Genomic DNA, 16,959 nt, shown 5'->3' with positions numbered 1-16,959 from the left:
TTAAGACTTAAACCCATAACCCACTGACTAAGAAGTGAGAGTGCTACCCACTGAGCCACAGCTGACATTGAAAAGGAAGGATTATGACAAAAGAATCATACAGAATGCAGACAGTGCAAGAAGAAACTGAAACAAGAAATAAGAAGGGCAAAGAGAGAGTATGAGAAGAGATTGGCAGGTAACATAAAAGGGAACCCCAAAAATTATTATGATAGTTAAAGGAAAGGTGGGACCAATGTAGGACAAAGAAGGAAGCTTTGTGGAAGCAGAGGACATCACTGAGATACTGAATGAGTACTTTGTATCTGTCTTCACGAAAGAGGATGAAATTAATGTTGCAGTAGAGGTGAGGGAGGTGGGGATCTTGGATAGGACAAAAATAAACAGAAAGGAGGTGCTAAATAAGTTGGCCTCACTCAAAAGTCTATGGGAATTGTAGCATGGGATGAATAAATTTGATATTCTACAAACATAAAATTAGTTTTAGGCCAGAGAAGTTGTTCGGCAGTAATTATGACCTGGTGCGCTGTTAAAAACCCAGCTGTACCTCATTCAACAAGGCCTAACCTTTTGAAGGGTTTTCACAGTGAGAATAATAGTGTAAGAAGTGTAAGTTCATGTCAGTTCAGTGTTTTCTAATTGTTTCCATCTGTGTGGACTTCCTGTGGAGGAGTGGAGAAATCACTGACATCAAGGTTGGGATTTCCATCTTATTCTGCACATATGAGGATACCAAAAGTTGTTATCAGTTCACAGAAGTAACGACGGCGAACACTAACAGTTTCGCTGTTATCAAGGCTAATATTTCTCCAAATTGTATCTCAAGACCAAATGGAAGGAGGAAATCAAAATAGGCAAAGGCATTCAAAAAGAGACGAAATCAGGGAAAACATTTCTCGGATTTTACACATTTATTTACGATTTCATTATTTCTGTTTGTCCTTTGTTTCACTATGTCTTTCATTTTCATCTTACAACTGAACTAAGTTCTTACGTACTTTATTTGAGTGTTAGTTGTTGCTCAGTGAGTATCATGCTTTCCTCTAAATCAGAAGGTTGTGGGTTTAAGTCCCACTCTGAAGACTTCAGCACAAAATCCAGGCTGGCATTTATATAGCGCCTTTCATAACCTCAGGATATCCCAAAGCATTTTACAGACAATTAAGTACTTTTGAAGTGCAGACACTGATGTACTGTCGGAAAAACAGCAGATAATTTGTGCATAAAATGATCCCACAAACAAGTAATGTGGCAATTACCTGTTAATCCTTTTTAAATGATGTTAGTTCAGGAATAAATATGGGCCTGGAAACTCAAATTAGTCACAAAATAATTAACATCCACTTGAGAGGGCAGATGGGGCCTCAGCTTAACGCCTCATCCAAAGCCAGCATCTCTGACAGTGCAGCACTCACTCACTGGAGCATCGGACTGCTTTATGTGCTCAAGTCCCTGGAGTGGGACAGGAGTGCTGCACAGAGCCGCAGCTGACACAAGTACTTGTGTATTCCACACATTTCTTTCAGCCAACCTCACAGCACTCAGGTGCTGTGCTCTTTGCTTTTTGAAAAAATAAAAGGAGCATCAGTAATATGTACAGGACCTCAAGCTGCAAACTCAATTGCTAATTTCTATGATAATTACTGCCCTTTGAACCAACTGCAATGAAATGCTCTTTTGCCTAGAATTATGTAGTATTTGCAGCACAGAAGCAGGCCTTTCAACTCAACTGGTCTGTGCCAGTGTTTATGCCCCACATGAGCCTCCTCCCACCCTAATTCACCTCACCCTATCGACATAACCCTCCATTCCCTTCTCCCTCATATATACCTAGCTTCCCCTTAAATACATCTATGCTATTTGTCTCAACTACTCCTTGTGGTCGTGAGTTCCTTCTAACTATGTGCAGGGCAAAAAAGCTTCTCCTAAACTGTTTAGCGAACTTATTAGTGACTACTTATATTTATGGCCCCTAGTTTTGAACTTCCCTACAATGGAAACATTTTCATTCTCCGTCTACCCCTTTATAATTTTAAGGATCTTCATCAGGCCACCTATCAGTCTTCCTTCATCTACAGTATGGAGCCCTAGCCTGTTAAATCTTTTCTGATACTTCTGGCATCATCCAGGTGAATCTTCTTTGCACTTTCTCCAGTGCCCCTCTATCTTTATTGTAATATGGAGACCAGAATTGAGGACAGTACTCTCTGGGCTGAATTTTTCCAGCCCGAGCTTCAAAAACGGCACGGCACACGCGCAGGAAGTGCCCCCGCCCCCCTCGCCGATAACGAGGAGGGGGCGGGTGCTCTATCCCCGGCAACAGCATCTGGCGCCACAGGTTTCAAGATCCTCTCCCACCCATCAATGAATAAACGATTTATTATTTGCCCTCACCCGCCCAAAAAAACTTACCTTGTGATCCCAACTTTCACCTCACCGACTCAAAGTTCATTAACTCTGAGATTTACCTCTTCCCAGCACCACTTCAACCAATCGGGACGGTTTCACCCCACTGCCCAGCACCACCCTCACCCTGCCCTGAAAACCTAACTCCTCCCTCCCCACCAGTGTTCCGCTTCGGATCTCCGAAAAGGAGTTCTGGCAACTGGCCGGAATATCGCAGTGGAACGGCTGGTGTGACAAGGTAAGTATTTAATCATTAATTTAAATTAATTAACATAACTGCCATGAGGCCTCGCCACCGCCAGTAATATGGGGCGGGGCCTTTCTGTCATCGAGGCCCTGGCGGGCCTCTCCCGGAGGTATTTTCCGGGCCCCCCTGACACGACCCCTGATGTCAGGAGCCCGGTAAAATTCACCCCTCTAAATGTAGTCTGACCAAGATTCTATATAAATTCTACATAACCTCTCTGCTTTAGAAACAGAAAAACAGCTGGTCATAGAACATTGTGTTGTGTTTTGCTGTAACTTCCTTTTCAAAAAACTAAAATTTCATTGTTTTCCATGTAAAATTATTTGTTTAAGTCTGAAATGTAGAATTTTCACAGGGAGAATGAAGAGAAGCAATATGAACAAAATGATACAATTCTAAAGGTGATAGGTTAATTGGCCATTATAAATTGCCCCTAGTATAGGTAGGTGGTAGGGAAATATAGGAACAGGTGGGGATGTGGTAGGAATATGGAATTAGGGTAGGATTAGTATAAGTGGGTGGTTGATGGTCGGCACAGACTCGGTGGGCCGAAGGGCCTGTTTCAGTGCTGTATCTCAAAAGTGGGTGCAGGGACAGACAGACCTGGGGGTATATGTGCACAAATGTTTGAAGGTGCCAGGGCTGGTTGAGAAGCCTGTTAAAAAAACACATGGGATCCTTGACTTGCTTAATAGAAAAAAGGGCTGGATTTTAAAAGCCCACACACCGCAGACCCGCCACAATCTCCCATGCGGCAGCTCACTTAAATAGCCAGGGCAGCACCTCCCCCCCACCCCTCCCGCCAATCATGGGGAGGGGGTGGGTTCTCTGATGCCGACAATGGCATCAGCTGCCTCTGTGCAGGTGCCATTTTTAAAGGGCAGCCAGCTCTGCCGGCAAATTTGAAATTTTAAAGAAGTATTCCCCCCCACCCCCCAAAATTTACCAAATAAATTTCTAATGTCCCTTTCCCACCGCCCCATAACAATTACATTAACTATTTGCCCTTCCCCCCCACAAAACACTTACCTTTGAAATCTGACCTACCCCCCGAGACTGTACAAAGTTTAAAGTTCACCCCGTCCTACCATCCCCGACACCCAATACGTATATTTGAGCTCACCCTCCCACCCCTGTACTAAAACACTTAACTACGTCCCCACCACCCCCCCACCAGCGGGATGCCAACTTTCCCCAGATGGGGGAGTGAAGGCGCAGGAGTACCGGCCCGCAACATTGGAGGTGAGTGTATTTAAATGTATTCATTTTATTCAGGTCCCGTCGCCCAGGTTTGGGGGGCTACCATGGAGCCTCGCTGGCTCTGGTGAATTGGGCCAGGGCCTCCCAGCGTCGAGCTCTGTGGCGGGCCTCTGCCCGCACCATCTTCCAGCTGCCCCCGCCACGCAGCCGGACGTTGGAGGCCCGGTAAAATCCAGCCCAGCAAAGAAGCTATGCTAAACTTCTATGAAACACTGGTTAGGCCTCATTTGGAGTATTGTGTCCAATTCTGGGCATCACACTTTAGGAAGGATGCCAAAGCTTTCTAGAGGGTGCAGAGGAGATTTATCAGAATAGCACCAGGCATAAGAGACTTCAGTTATGTGGAGAAGCTGGGATTGTTCTCCTTAGAACAGAAAAGGCTGAGGGCGACTTAATGGAGGTGTTCAAAATTATGAAAGGGTTTGATAGAGGAGGAGAAATATTTTTAAACAGTGAGTTGTTATGATCTGGAATGCACTGCCTGAAAGGATGGTGGAAGCAGATTCAAGATTAACTTTCGGAAGAGAATTGGATAAATACTTGAAGGAGAAAAAATTGCTGGATTATGGGAAAAGCAAGAGAGTGGGACTAATTGGATAACTCTTTCAAAGAGATGGCATGGGCAAGACGGGCTGAATGGCCTCCTTTTGTGTTGTATTATTGTGATTCTCAGGTGAAGCTTTATTTTCTTTACACAGAAAAATAAATGAAACAACCAAAGTTGTATTAATTGTTCCAGGACGATAGGGTGTCGAGGTGAGATCCGTATGCATACATGTGAGAAGCAAGAAATGGATTTCGAATTTTGAAAATGATTGCCAACAAAAAGATATCGCTGAGGCACAGATCTCATGCTATTAGAAGGAAGGGCTCATGTATTCCCAGAGAGCACAGGTTCAGCAACTGTGATCTGCCAGTTCCAGCAGTTTAATCCATTAACCCTTCCCTATCGACATTAGTAAGGTAATCACCATAGGAAGATTGGAAGGGATGAATGCGAGAATGCCATTCTGTTCACAGATAATATGCAATCCACCCTACCATGATACTACTCCATCCATTAAATCTCCCAAGAAAAACATCTGCAGAAGTCCTTCCCTGATCTCCAAAGGTTTAGTCACCTCTATTATCAAATCTGACCACTGATGCCCTTGACAGCACTACAGTTCCAGGCACTGAGAGACTTCTGTGAGAAATGGGAGTCACATAATTGATTCATGGTAAAGCTAATGTGACCAGAGCAGCAGCAGTAGATTCATATCAGTGCTTCCGCAGGTGCCACTTGGCGACCACTAATAGATGTAAACAAAAACTTCCAAGACTTGGAGTGACTGCAGCCATCCTGAGAGGAAGACGTGCAACTGTATCCAGAAGTAAGAAAAATCAAGACGTGATTTTCTAAAAGGTAAAAGAACTTACTGGGACCAGGAATTTCTTCACCTCTTCCAGTGCATGGCTCATGCGGGAATATGCTTCTCCAGCTGGGACAAACACTTCAATTAGCACATGGAGGTCATCACCTAAATGTCCATACTTGGCCTCTCCACTTTTCCTCAGTTCTTCTTCCTGTGCAAAGAAGAGTTACAATAATTTAGGAATGCTTTTGAAATAGAAAGAACTTCTCTTTCACGTCCTCAGGAGGTTTAAGTGCTTCACAGCCGATGAAATACTTTTTTAGGTGCAGTCAATACTGAAATGTAGGAAAAGCAGCGGCCAATTTGCACACGATCCCATGAACAGTAATGTGATAATGATCAGATAATGTGTTTTAGTGATATTGGTTGAGGGATAAATATTGGCCAGGATACTGGGGAGAACTCCCCTTCACTTCTTCGAAATGGTGCTCTGGGATCTTTTACATCCACCTGAAAGGGCATATGAGCCTAGGTTTAATATCTCATCTAAAACACGGTACCCTCGAACAGTGCAGCATTCTCTCAGTGTTTCACAGGAGTGTCAGCCTGGATTATGTGCTCATGTTTCTTGAGCCAACATTCTTTGTGACTAAGAAGTGAGAGCGCTACCTACTGAGCCAAAGTTGACATTTTTAGTTTAAAAAAATCAGCAATCCATTCAATAAAAAATACAAAATTTGAACCAGTTTAGTCTGTAACCAGTAGCTGGACAGGGAAAGGCAGTAGCTTGGATAACTCATCCTTTCTTCCTCTGAGGAAGCACCTCGGCTCTTTGGGGATGACTGCATCAGAGTCACTGGGAGTGGAGGAGGTGGCGGCTGGTACTTGGGATGGGATCCCAATCAGTACATGGCCAGTGGGGTGATCTGCATCCCTGGGGTCTACCCACCTTTCCCCCCGCCACATTTCCAGGCCACTGGAGCCTCCTCCTCTTTGCCAGAGTTTCCATGCTTCCCTCCCTCTGCTATCCTGCTGCAACCACTTATACGTCTACCCAAACACATCTTTTGTTTCCTTACTGGTCCCATTACCACTCCCTTTGCCTTTCACCATCATCCCTTTTGTCATTTAATCTCCCCTGCTTCCACCTAAGCACCAACCTTCCCTTTGTTCTTTCCTCCCCTCCCCCCTTGTCATTCCATAAAAAATATTTATCTCTTAACATCTTCTATTTCTAACAAAAGTTCAACTAACTGTAATGATAACTCTGTTTCTCTCTCCACAGGCTGAACTGCTGAATGTTTCCAGCACTTTCTATTTTTATTTGAGGCTCTTTGACAATCCAGCCAATGCAGCCACATCTTAAAGCCGACAGGTGCACAGCCAAGATGCAGCAAAATCTGGTTTCACAATTCAGTAAAGGTGAACAAACAGAGCCAAATTTATTCTGCTCCCCTTTGTTTGGTTCAAAACATTTGTTTCTTTGTGATTGCCTTTCACATTCACAGAGCAGACAGAAGAAGAAATGCACAATTTCATAGTCCAGTACAACCGCAATTTACAAGCACATTATTCTCTCCTGCACCAGTAGTTTTTTTAATGTTCAAATTTCCCTCCGTACATACAAAGATTGGGTCTGACCTTTTGGTTGTATGTGTACTTTCCGACAAACTCTGCACTATGACTATACTTGCATTATAAATCTGCAATCTCTTCTGTTCATTTAGAAATTTCAATCAATATAGAAAAAAACCCATCAGTGAGTAAAATGATCCATGCTGCATACCAAGCTGAAATGAGAAACTATGAAAAGTTGACAAATCTCAAAGCATGAATAGAACAAAGCTCAGAACTAAAAAAAAACACTGCATTTAATATTAGAGGTAATGCAGTTTCATGGATAGAGCTATGGCTTGGCAAAGATTAGAAGGAAATGGTTGTTTTTCAGATTGGCTGGATGATGTTCGTGATCTATTACATGGATCTGATCTGCATCATTTTTAAATATTCCATTTATATAAATGGTTTGGACATAAATACAGAGACCTTGGCAGGGTTGGGGGGTGGGGGAGGGGTCATCTTTGCCTTCACCACACATGTGTATGTGTTGTGGGGGAGGGGGATGGTGGTGGTAGGTGGAGAGGGACTCTGGCGGAGCAGATTCCTGCCTGTTATAGAAAACATCTGATTTTCGTTCCACTGGAATCAATGAAATGATAATGGATGGGGGGGGTGGAGGGGTTGTAATAACAGACGGGTGATCCACTGTGCCACATCACAGTGAAGACAAATATCAATCCCATTTTACCAGAGTGCTGTAAGTAACAGCTTAGGAGTTAAGGCAAACTGTGAGGAAGACTCCAGTGGGAATGTGGACAAGTTAGCGCAGTCGGCCGAGAGGTGGAAGATACAGTTCAGCATACAGAAAGGTGAAGTAATACATTTTGAAAGTAAGAATAAGGGAAGACAGTACCCTTTAAATGATAGGAATTAAAATGGAATAGAAGAACAAATGGATTTTAGCATTCAGAGATCCACCAGACACCAAAGGCGACACAACCTTTGATAAGGTCATTAAAATGTCAAACAGAATTCTCGGTTTTGCAATTAGAGGCATAGAATAACATAAAGCAAGTCTAATGATGGCCATGAAACCATTGTCGATTGTTGTAAAAACCCATCTGGTTCACTAATGTCCTTTAGGGAAGGAAATCTGCTGTCCTTACCTGGTCTGACCTACATGTGACTCCAGACCCACAGCAATGTGGTTGACTCTTACATGCCCTCTGAAATGGCCCAGCAAGCCACTCAGTTGTATCTAACCGCTACAAAGTCAATAAAAAGGAATGAAACCAGACTACCCGGCATCGACCAAGGCACCAGAAACGACAACGGCAAACCCAGCCCTGTCAACCCTGCAAAGTCCTCCTTACTAACATCTGGGGGCTTGTGCCAAAGTTGGGAGAGCTGTCTCACAGACTAGTCAAGCAACAGCCTGACATAGTCATACTCACGGAATCATACCTTACAGACAATGTCCCAGACATGACCATCACCATCCCCGGGTATGTCCTGTCCCACCGGCAGGACAGACCCACCAGAGGTGGTGGCACAGTGGTATACCGTAGGGAGGGAGTTGCCCTGGGAGTCCTCAACATCGACTCTGGACCCCATGAAGTCTCATGGCATCAGGTCAAACATGGGCAAGGTAATCTCCTACTGATTACCACCTACCGCCCTCCCTCAGCTGATGACTCAGTACTTCTCCATGTTGAACACCACTTGGAGGAAGCACTGAGGGTGGCAAGGGCACAAAATGTACTCTGGGTGGGGGACTTCAATGTCCATCACCAAGAGTGGCTCGGTAGCACCATTACTGACCGAGCTGGCCGAGTCTTAAAGGACATAGCTGCTAGACTGGGTCTGTGGCAGGTAGTGGGGGAACCAACACGAGGGAAAAACATACCTGACCTCGTCCTCACCAAACTGCCTGCTGCAGATGCTTCTGTCCATGACAGTATTGGTAGGAGTGACCACCGCACAGTCCTTGTGGAGACGAAGTCCCGCCTTCACATTGAGGATACCATCCATCGTGTTGTGTGGCACTATCACTGTGCTAAATGGGATAGATTTCGAACAGATCTAGCAATGCAAAACTGGGCATCCATGAGGCGCTGTGGGCCATCAGCAGCAGCAAAATTATACTCAACCACAATCTGTAACCTCATGGCCCGGCACATCCCCCACTCTACCATTACCATAAAGTCAGGAGACCAACCCTGGTTCAATGAAGAGTGCAGGAGGGCATGCCAGGAGCAGCACCAGGCATACCTCAAAATGAGGTGTCAACCTGGTGCAGCTACAAACCAGGACTACTTGCATGCCAAACTGCGTAAACAGCATGCGATAGACAGAGCTAAGCGATCTCATAACCAATGGATCAGATCTAAGCTCTGAAGTCCTGCCACATCCAGCCGTGAATGGTGGTGGACAATTAAACAACTAACTGGAGGAGGTGGCTCCAAAAATATCCCCATCCTCAATGATGGGGGAGCCCAGCACATCAGTGCGAAAGATAAGGCTGAAGCATTTGCAACAATCTTCAGCCAGGAGTGCCGAGTTGATGATCCATCTCGGCCTCCTCCTGAAGTTCCCAACATCACAGATGCCAGACTTCAGACAATTCGATTCACTCTGCGTGATATCAAGAAACGACTGAAGGCACTGGATACTGCAAAAGCTATGGGCCCTGACAATATTCTGGCAATAGTACTGAAGACCTGTGCTCCAGAACTTGCCGCGCCCCTAGCCAAGCTGTTACAGTACAGCTACAACACTGGCATTTACCCTGCAATGTGGAAAATTGCCCAGGTATGTCCTGTACCCAAAAAGCAGGACAAGTCCAACCCGGCCAATTACTGCTCCATCAGCCTACTCTCAATCATCAGTAAAGTGATGGAAGGTGTCATCAACAGTGCCATCAAGCGGCACTTGCTTAGCAATAACCTGCTCAGTGACGCACAGTTTGGGTCCGCCAGGGCCACTCAGCTCCTGACCTCATTACAGCCTTTGTTCAAACATGGACAAAAGAGCTGAACTCAAGAGGTGAGGTGAGAGTGACTGCCCTTGACATCAAGGCAGCATTTAACCGAGTATGGCATCAAGGAGCCCCAGCAAAACTGAGGTCAATGGGAATCAGGGGGACAACCCTCCGCTTGCTGGAGTCATACCTAGCACAAAGGAAGATGGTTGTGGTTGTTGGAGGTCAATCATCTGAGCTCCAGGACATCACTGCAGGAGTTCCTCAGGGTAGTGTCCTAGGCCCAACCATCTTCAGCTGCTTCATCAATGACCTTCCTTCAATCGTAACGTCAGAAGTAGGGATGTTCGCTGATGATTGCACAATGTTCAGCACCATTCGTGACTCCTCTGATACTGAAGCAGGCCGTGTAGAAATGCAGCAAGACCTGGACAATATCCAGGCTTGGGCTGATAAGTGGCAAGCAACATTTGCGCCAAACAAGTGCCAGGCAATGACCATCTCCAACAAGAGAGAATCTAACCATCTCCCCTTGACATTCAATGGCATTACCATTGCTGAATCCCCCACTATCAACATCCTAGGGGCTACCATTGACCAGAAACTGAACTGGAGTAGCCATATAAATACCGTGGCTACAAGAGCAGGTCAGAGGCTAGGAATCCTGCAGCGAGTAACTCATCTCCTGACTCCCCAAAGCCGGTCCACCATCTACAAGGCACAAGTCAGGAGTGTGATGGAATACTCTCCACTTGCCTGGATGGGTGCAGCTCCAACAACACTCAAGAAGCTCGACACCATCCAGAACAAAGCAGCCCGCTTAATTGGCACCCCATCTACAAACATTCACTCCCTCCACCACCGACGCACAGTGGCAGCAGTGTGTACCATCTGCAAGATGCACTGCAGCAATGCACCAAGGCTCCTTAGACAGCACCTTCCAAACCAGCAACCTCTACCACCTCGAAGGACAAGGGCAACAAATACATGGGAACACCACCACCTGCAAGTTCCCCTCCAATTCACACACCATCCTGACTTGGAACTACATCGCGTTCCTTCACTGTCGCTGGGTCAAAATCCTGGAACTCCCTTCCTAACAGCACTGTGGGTGTACCTACCCCAAATGGACTGCATCGGTTCAAGAAGGCAGCTCACCACCACCTTCTCAAGGGCAATTAGGGATGGGCAATAAATGCTGGCCTGGCCAGTGACGCCCACATCCCATGAATGGATAAATAAAATAAAAAAATGAAGACATTTTGGAGTATTGCATACCGTTTTAGGCATCCCGTTACAGAAGGATATAAATGCAATGGAAAAAATGGAACTACGATCCACTTGGTTGTTACCAAGGATGTGGGGTTATTGTCATCTCAAAAGACTTGCAAAGTTAGTTTTGTTTCCTTTTGAAGTTTAGGAGATTGAGGGATGACCAAATAATTTATTGAACAGTAAAGCAACAAGCAAATTGGAGCAGTAATAGAACAAATCAAGGCCTAGTCTCCTCAGCTGTTGAGTTAAATGAATCCGGTATCAAAGATCTGGAAAACATAGTCTATTCCAAACTTGGAAGCACTGCTACCTACTAAAGCAATACACAGGGTAGCAGGATACTTTAAAAACATTTTATTGACTTGGGGGTGGGTGGAATGGGAGGGGGGAGTGAGAGGGAAATGTCAAATCTGGGTTCAAGAAAACAGCTTCTTTACCCAGAGAATGGTAGAATGTGGAACTTGCTACAAGGAGTAGTTGAGGTAAATAGGGTGGATGTATTTGAGGAGAAGCTAGATTAGTACAGGAGGAAGAAAGGAATAGATGGTTATGCTGATAGGGTTAGATGAAGAGAGGTGGGAGGAGGCTCGTGAGGAGCATAAACACTGGTATTTTTTTTTAAATTTCCAAAATATACTTTATTCATAACAATCTGTAAAAATTACATTCCCAAACAGTTTAAAACAGCATCAAGTCCAAAAAATACAAACATTGCAAGGGAGATCAGTTTCCTTCAATACAATTATGAGTTGACTCACAACCCTTCCATTTCATTGTCATGCCATATACATTTTTACATTTATAGCACACAAAATTTTCCCGATACAGTTCGAGGGGTTTCCCATGGATCCAGCCCCTCAGTTCAGCTTGGTGGGGGTCCTTACACTGTGGTCTTTCCCCATTGAGCCTTTGCTGTGGCTGCCCCAAGCTTTAGAGCGTCCCTCAGCACGTAGTCCTGGACCTTGGAATGTGCCAGTCTGCAACATTCGGTGGTGGACAACTCTTTGCGCTGGAAGACCAGCAGGTTTCGGGCAGACCAAAGGGCGTCTTTCACCGAATTGATAGTCCTCCAGCAGCAGTTGATGTTTGTAACACTGGTATTTTTTTTTCCCAAAATATACTTTATTCATAAAAATCTGTAAAAATTACATTGCCAAACAGTTTCAAAACAGCACCAAAAAATACAAACATTGCAAGGGAGATCAGTTTCCTTCAATACTATCATGAGTTTCTTCACAACCCTTCCCTTTCACTATTGTCATGCCAATTGCAGTTCGAGGGGTTTCCCATGGATCCAGCCCCTCAGTTCAGCTTGGTGGGGGTCCTTACACTGTGGTCTTTCCCCACTGAGTCTTTGCTGTGGCTGCCCCAAGCTTTAGTGCGTCCCTCAGCACGTAGTCCTGGACCTTGGAATGTGCCAGTCTGCAACATTCGGTGGAGGACAACTCTTTGCGTTGGAAGACCAGCAAGTTTCGGGCAGACCAAAGGGCGTCTTTCACCGAATTGATAGTCCTTTAGCAGCAGTTGATGTTTGTCTCGGTGTGCGTCCCTGGGAACAGCCCGTAGAGCACAGACTCCTGTGTTACAGAGCTGCTTGGGATGAACCTCGACAAAAACCACTGCATCTCTTTCCACACCTGCTTTGCAAAGACACATTCCAGGAGGAGGTGGGCAACCGTCTCTTCCCCACCACAGCCACCGCGGGGGCATTGCGCGGAGGGGGCGAGACTTCGGGTGTGCATGAAGGATCTGACGGGGAGGGCCCTTCTCACCACCAGCCAAGCTACGTCTTGGTGCTTGTTTGAAAGTTCTGGTGATGAGGCATTCCGCCAAATGACTTTGACGGTCTGCTCGGGGAACCATCCGACAGGATCCACCGTCTCCTTTTCCCGTAGGGCCTTGAGGACATTCCGTGCAGACCACTGCCTGATGGACCGGTGGTCAAAGGTGTTTTCCCGCAGAAACTGCTCCACGAAGGATAGGTGGTACGGCACGGCCCAACTGCATGGAGCGTTCCGCGGCAATGTGCCCAGGCCCATCCTTCGCAACACCGGGGACAGATAGAACCTCAGCACTTGGAGTTTGCGTACTGCAGGTCTACGCACAGCTTGATGCAGCCGCACACGAAGGTGGTCATCAGGATGAGGGCCACGTTGGGTACATTTTTCCCGCCCTTGTCCAGAGATTTGAACATCGTGTCCCTCCGGACCCGGTCCATTTTAGATCCCCAGATGAAGCAGAAAATGGCTCGGGTGACTGCCACGGCGCAGGAGAGGGGTATGGGCCAGACCTGCGCAACGTAGAGCAATAACGTGAGCGCCTCGCACCTGATGACCAGGTTCTTACCCACAATGGAGAGAGATCGCTGCCCCCACATGCCCAACTTTTGTCGTACCTTGGCTACTCGCTCCTCCCATGTTTTGGTGCACGCCCCGGCCCTTCCAAACCATATCCCCAGCACCTTCAGGTAATCTGACCTGACGGTGAAGGGGACAAAGGATCGGTCAGCCCAGTTCCCAAAGAACATGGCCTCGCTCTTGCCGTGGTTAACTTTGGCTCCCGAGGCCAGTTCGAACTGGTCGCAGATGCTCATCAATCTGCTAATGGACAACGGATCCGAGCAGAAGATGGCGACGTCATCCATGTACAGGGAGGTTTTAACCTGAGTGCCTCCGCTGCCTGGGATTGTCACCCCTCTTATGCTCGCATCCTTCCTAATAGACTCAACAAAGGGTTCAATACAGCAAACAAACAAGACTGGGGAGAGAGGACAGCCCTGTCTGACTCCAGATTTGATCGGGAAACTTTCCGATTCCCACCCGTTGATTGAGACTGCGCTACTGATGTTTGTGTAGAGCAGTTGGATCCAATTGCAGATTCCCTCCCCAAACCCCATTTTGGAAAGCATGTAGGTGTGCGATATCCTGTCAAAAGCCTTCTCCTGGTCCAGGCTGATGAGGCAGGTGTCCACCCTCCTGTCCCGTACGTAGGCGATCGTATCCCTGAGTAGCGCGAGACTATCAGAGATCTTCCTGCCAGGTCCAGTGCAGGTCTGATCGGGGTGAATCACCAACTCCAGAGCAGATTTGACTCGACTGGCTATGACTTTGGACAGAATCTTGTAGTCAACATTAAGCAGTGAGATGGGCCGCCAATTTCTGATTTCTGCCCTCTCCCCCTTCTGCTTGTAAATGAGGGTGATGATGCCTTTCCTCATGGATTCTGCCATGCTGCCGGCCAGGAGCATACTCTTGTATACTTCCAGCAGGTCCGGGCCGACCCAGTCCTACAGGGCCGAGTACAACTCGACCGGTAAGCCGTCGCTCCTGAGAGTTTTACTCGTCTCGAAGGACTCGACGGCCTTTGTCAGCTTGTCCAGAGTTAGCGGCTTGTCCAATCTCTCCCTCCTGCTGTCATCTAAGACCTCTGTGATAGATGACAGGAAGGACTGGGAGGCTCTGCTGTCTGTGGGCTTCGCGTCATACAGCCCAGCATAAAAGGATTTGCTGATCCTTAGTATGTTGGACTGCGAAGACGTTACCGAGCCATCTTCTTCCTTCAGGCTGCTGATAACAGAGCTCTCTCTGTGTACCTTTTGGAAGAAGTAACGCGAGCACATCTCATCCTGCTCGATGGAGCGGACTCTGGACCGGAAGATGATCTTGGAGGCTTCCTTGGCAAAGAGCGAGGCCTGCTGGCTCTTCACCTCTTGGAGGTCCTCTTTGACCTCGACCCCCATTGACTGCAACCGGAGTAGATTTTGCATACTTTTCTGGAGTCGGGACATTTCCCTCTGTCTCTCTCTCGCACTCTGAACACCTTTGTGGATGAAGAACCTCTTGATGTTCACCTTGATCGCTTCCCACCAGTGAACTGGAGACTCAAAGAGGGGTTTCACGGTCCTCCAACCTTTGTAATCCCTTTTGAGTTCCTCAACGTTCTCTGGGGTCAGCAGTGTAGCATTGAGCTTCCACGTCCCTCTGCCAACCCGCTGGTCGTCCTGTAAGTGACAGTCGGCCAGTAAGAGGCAGTGGTCGGAGAAGAACACCGGCTTGACGTCGGTGGATCCGACCGTGACAGCACTGGACACAAACAGGAAGTCAATCCTGGAACGGGCAGACCCGTCCGATCTTGACCATGTGTATCTGTGCTGCGCTCCGTCTGCAGGTTTGCTGAAGACGTCGTGCAGTTTGGCATCTTTAACTGTTTCTATTAGGAATCTGGACGTAGTGTCCAGTTTGCTGTCGTCACTGCCGGATCGTCCAGCCGCACTGATGATGCAGTTGAAGTCACCACCTAGGATGACTGGCCTGGACGTCGCCAGCAGCAGTGGGAGCTGCTGGAAGACGGTCAGCCGCTCGCTGCGTTGTACCGGGGCGTACACGTTGATCAACCGGAGCGGAGCGTTGTTGTACATCACGTCTGCTACGAAGAGGCGACCGCCCACCACCTCCTTAACTTCGGAGATGGTGAAGTTACCTGCCCGCAGCAGAATACCCAGGCTGGAGGAACGGCAATCATTACCCCCCGACCAGATCGATGGCCCGTGGGACCACCATCGCGACCACTGCCTGTAGGTGCTGAGGTGTGGTATTCCACACTCCTGCAGAAACAGTAGGTCAGCTTTGACCTTGGCGAGGTAATCCAAGGTTGAAACACATCGCGTAGTAGATTTAATGCTACGCACATTAATGGAAGCAATTCTTACGCCCATTATTTGTTGCTTCCCATACCATTTGTCCTTGCTAGTCCCAGTCCTTCGGGATGTTCCTGCATACCCATAGTGTGAGCAAGCAGGTTCACGTTGGTTGGGCTCAGAAACCCCTCCTGCTTTTTCATGCAGTGTTTGTTCCGCTCGGGTGACATCGGGGGGGTCTTGTAGGCAGAGGGGATTGGGTTGTCCTCAGCTGCTTCCATCTGTTCCTCCTCGAAAACATCACAGCTCCCGGTCTCCCGGAGCTCAGGTGCGCCAGACATGTCTTTGCTCCCGGTGTCCCGGAGCTGAGATGCGTTGGCCACGTCGTTACGTGTGGCGCATTGGGGTTGGGGCACGCCGGGCTCATCACAGCTTCCAGTGCCCGGGGGCTGGGATGCTTTATCATCCATCTCGGAGTTCTGCCACCTCTTTTGAAGGGGCTGTCGTTCCAGCATTCCCCTGTCCAGTGAAGAGGAGTTGTTGCAGTCTGATTCAGAAGATAGCCTCCTCTTACCACTGGTTTGGGTGGTGGCCTGTTCCGCTTTGGGATGTTTTTTCTTTGCGGTTTTCCTCTGGACCACTTGCCACTGACCTGTTTGTCCATCTGCTGCCTCCTCCTCCATTAATTCTGGCTGTGGAGGAGGGGTTTCCAGGCGCTGGGTAGGTGATGGGTCACTGGTTTCAGCTGCCTCCCCTTCCTTCTCCTTCTCAGGTTGAAGTTCCTCACTGCGGAGAAGGTTGCTGGTCTCCTTTCAAACAGCGAACGCCTTCGTTGAACCTTCTCCCGGCCTTTCCTTGGACCTTGCCGCCTGAGCATAACTGAGGCAGCGTTTGGGGCAGGTTTTGTAGAGATGGCCTGCCGCACCGCACAAGTTGCAACACTTAGCCTGCTTACAGTCTTTGGTCTGATGGCCTTCCTCCTTGCAGTTCTTGCAAACAACCGTGCTGCAGTTAGCTGCCATGTGACCAGATTTGCCACAGGTGCGGCAAACTCTGGGCTGCCCAGCGTAGACCAAGAAGCCTCGACTTCCCCCGATAGCGAAGCTGGAGGGAGGGTGGATGATGGCTCCACTGGGATCGACCTTCAAGGTCACCTTGACCTGCCGCTTGCTGGTCCAGATCCCAAAGAGGTCCTTGACATCAGTGCTGCTGCCGGCCACCTCGACGTACCTGGCGAGAA

At 47.7% G+C, this 16,959-nt stretch overlaps 1 protein-coding gene across 6 annotated transcripts in view; it reads right to left on the bottom strand.

The window, feature by feature from the left end:
- The window catches only part of khdrbs2 (KH domain containing, RNA binding, signal transduction associated 2), a 902,011-nt gene that overhangs the window by 418,813 nt on the left and 466,239 nt on the right, over positions 1-16,959 (bottom strand). For 5 of the 6 annotated variants that reach the window (XR_010970474.1, XM_068020150.1, XM_068020148.1 and 2 more), the window contains one exon: positions 5,333-5,479. The exons of the other annotated variant lie outside the window; for it this stretch is intronic. Coding sequence is in view for 4 of the 5 variants with exons in the window: in XM_068020150.1 (XP_067876251.1) it covers positions 5,333-5,479 (147 nt within the window). In the remaining variant the exon portion in view is untranslated. The remainder of the gene's footprint in view (positions 1-5,332; positions 5,480-16,959) is intronic. 6 annotated transcript variants of the gene reach the window in all.

This window comes from Heterodontus francisci, chromosome 3, assembly GCF_036365525.1.
Source record: "Heterodontus francisci isolate sHetFra1 chromosome 3, sHetFra1.hap1, whole genome shotgun sequence".
Classification (NCBI taxonomy): domain Eukaryota; kingdom Metazoa; phylum Chordata; class Chondrichthyes; order Heterodontiformes; family Heterodontidae; genus Heterodontus; species Heterodontus francisci.
The sequence above is the reverse complement of the archived record's forward strand: the minus strand, read 5'-3'. Positions and strand labels throughout refer to the sequence as shown.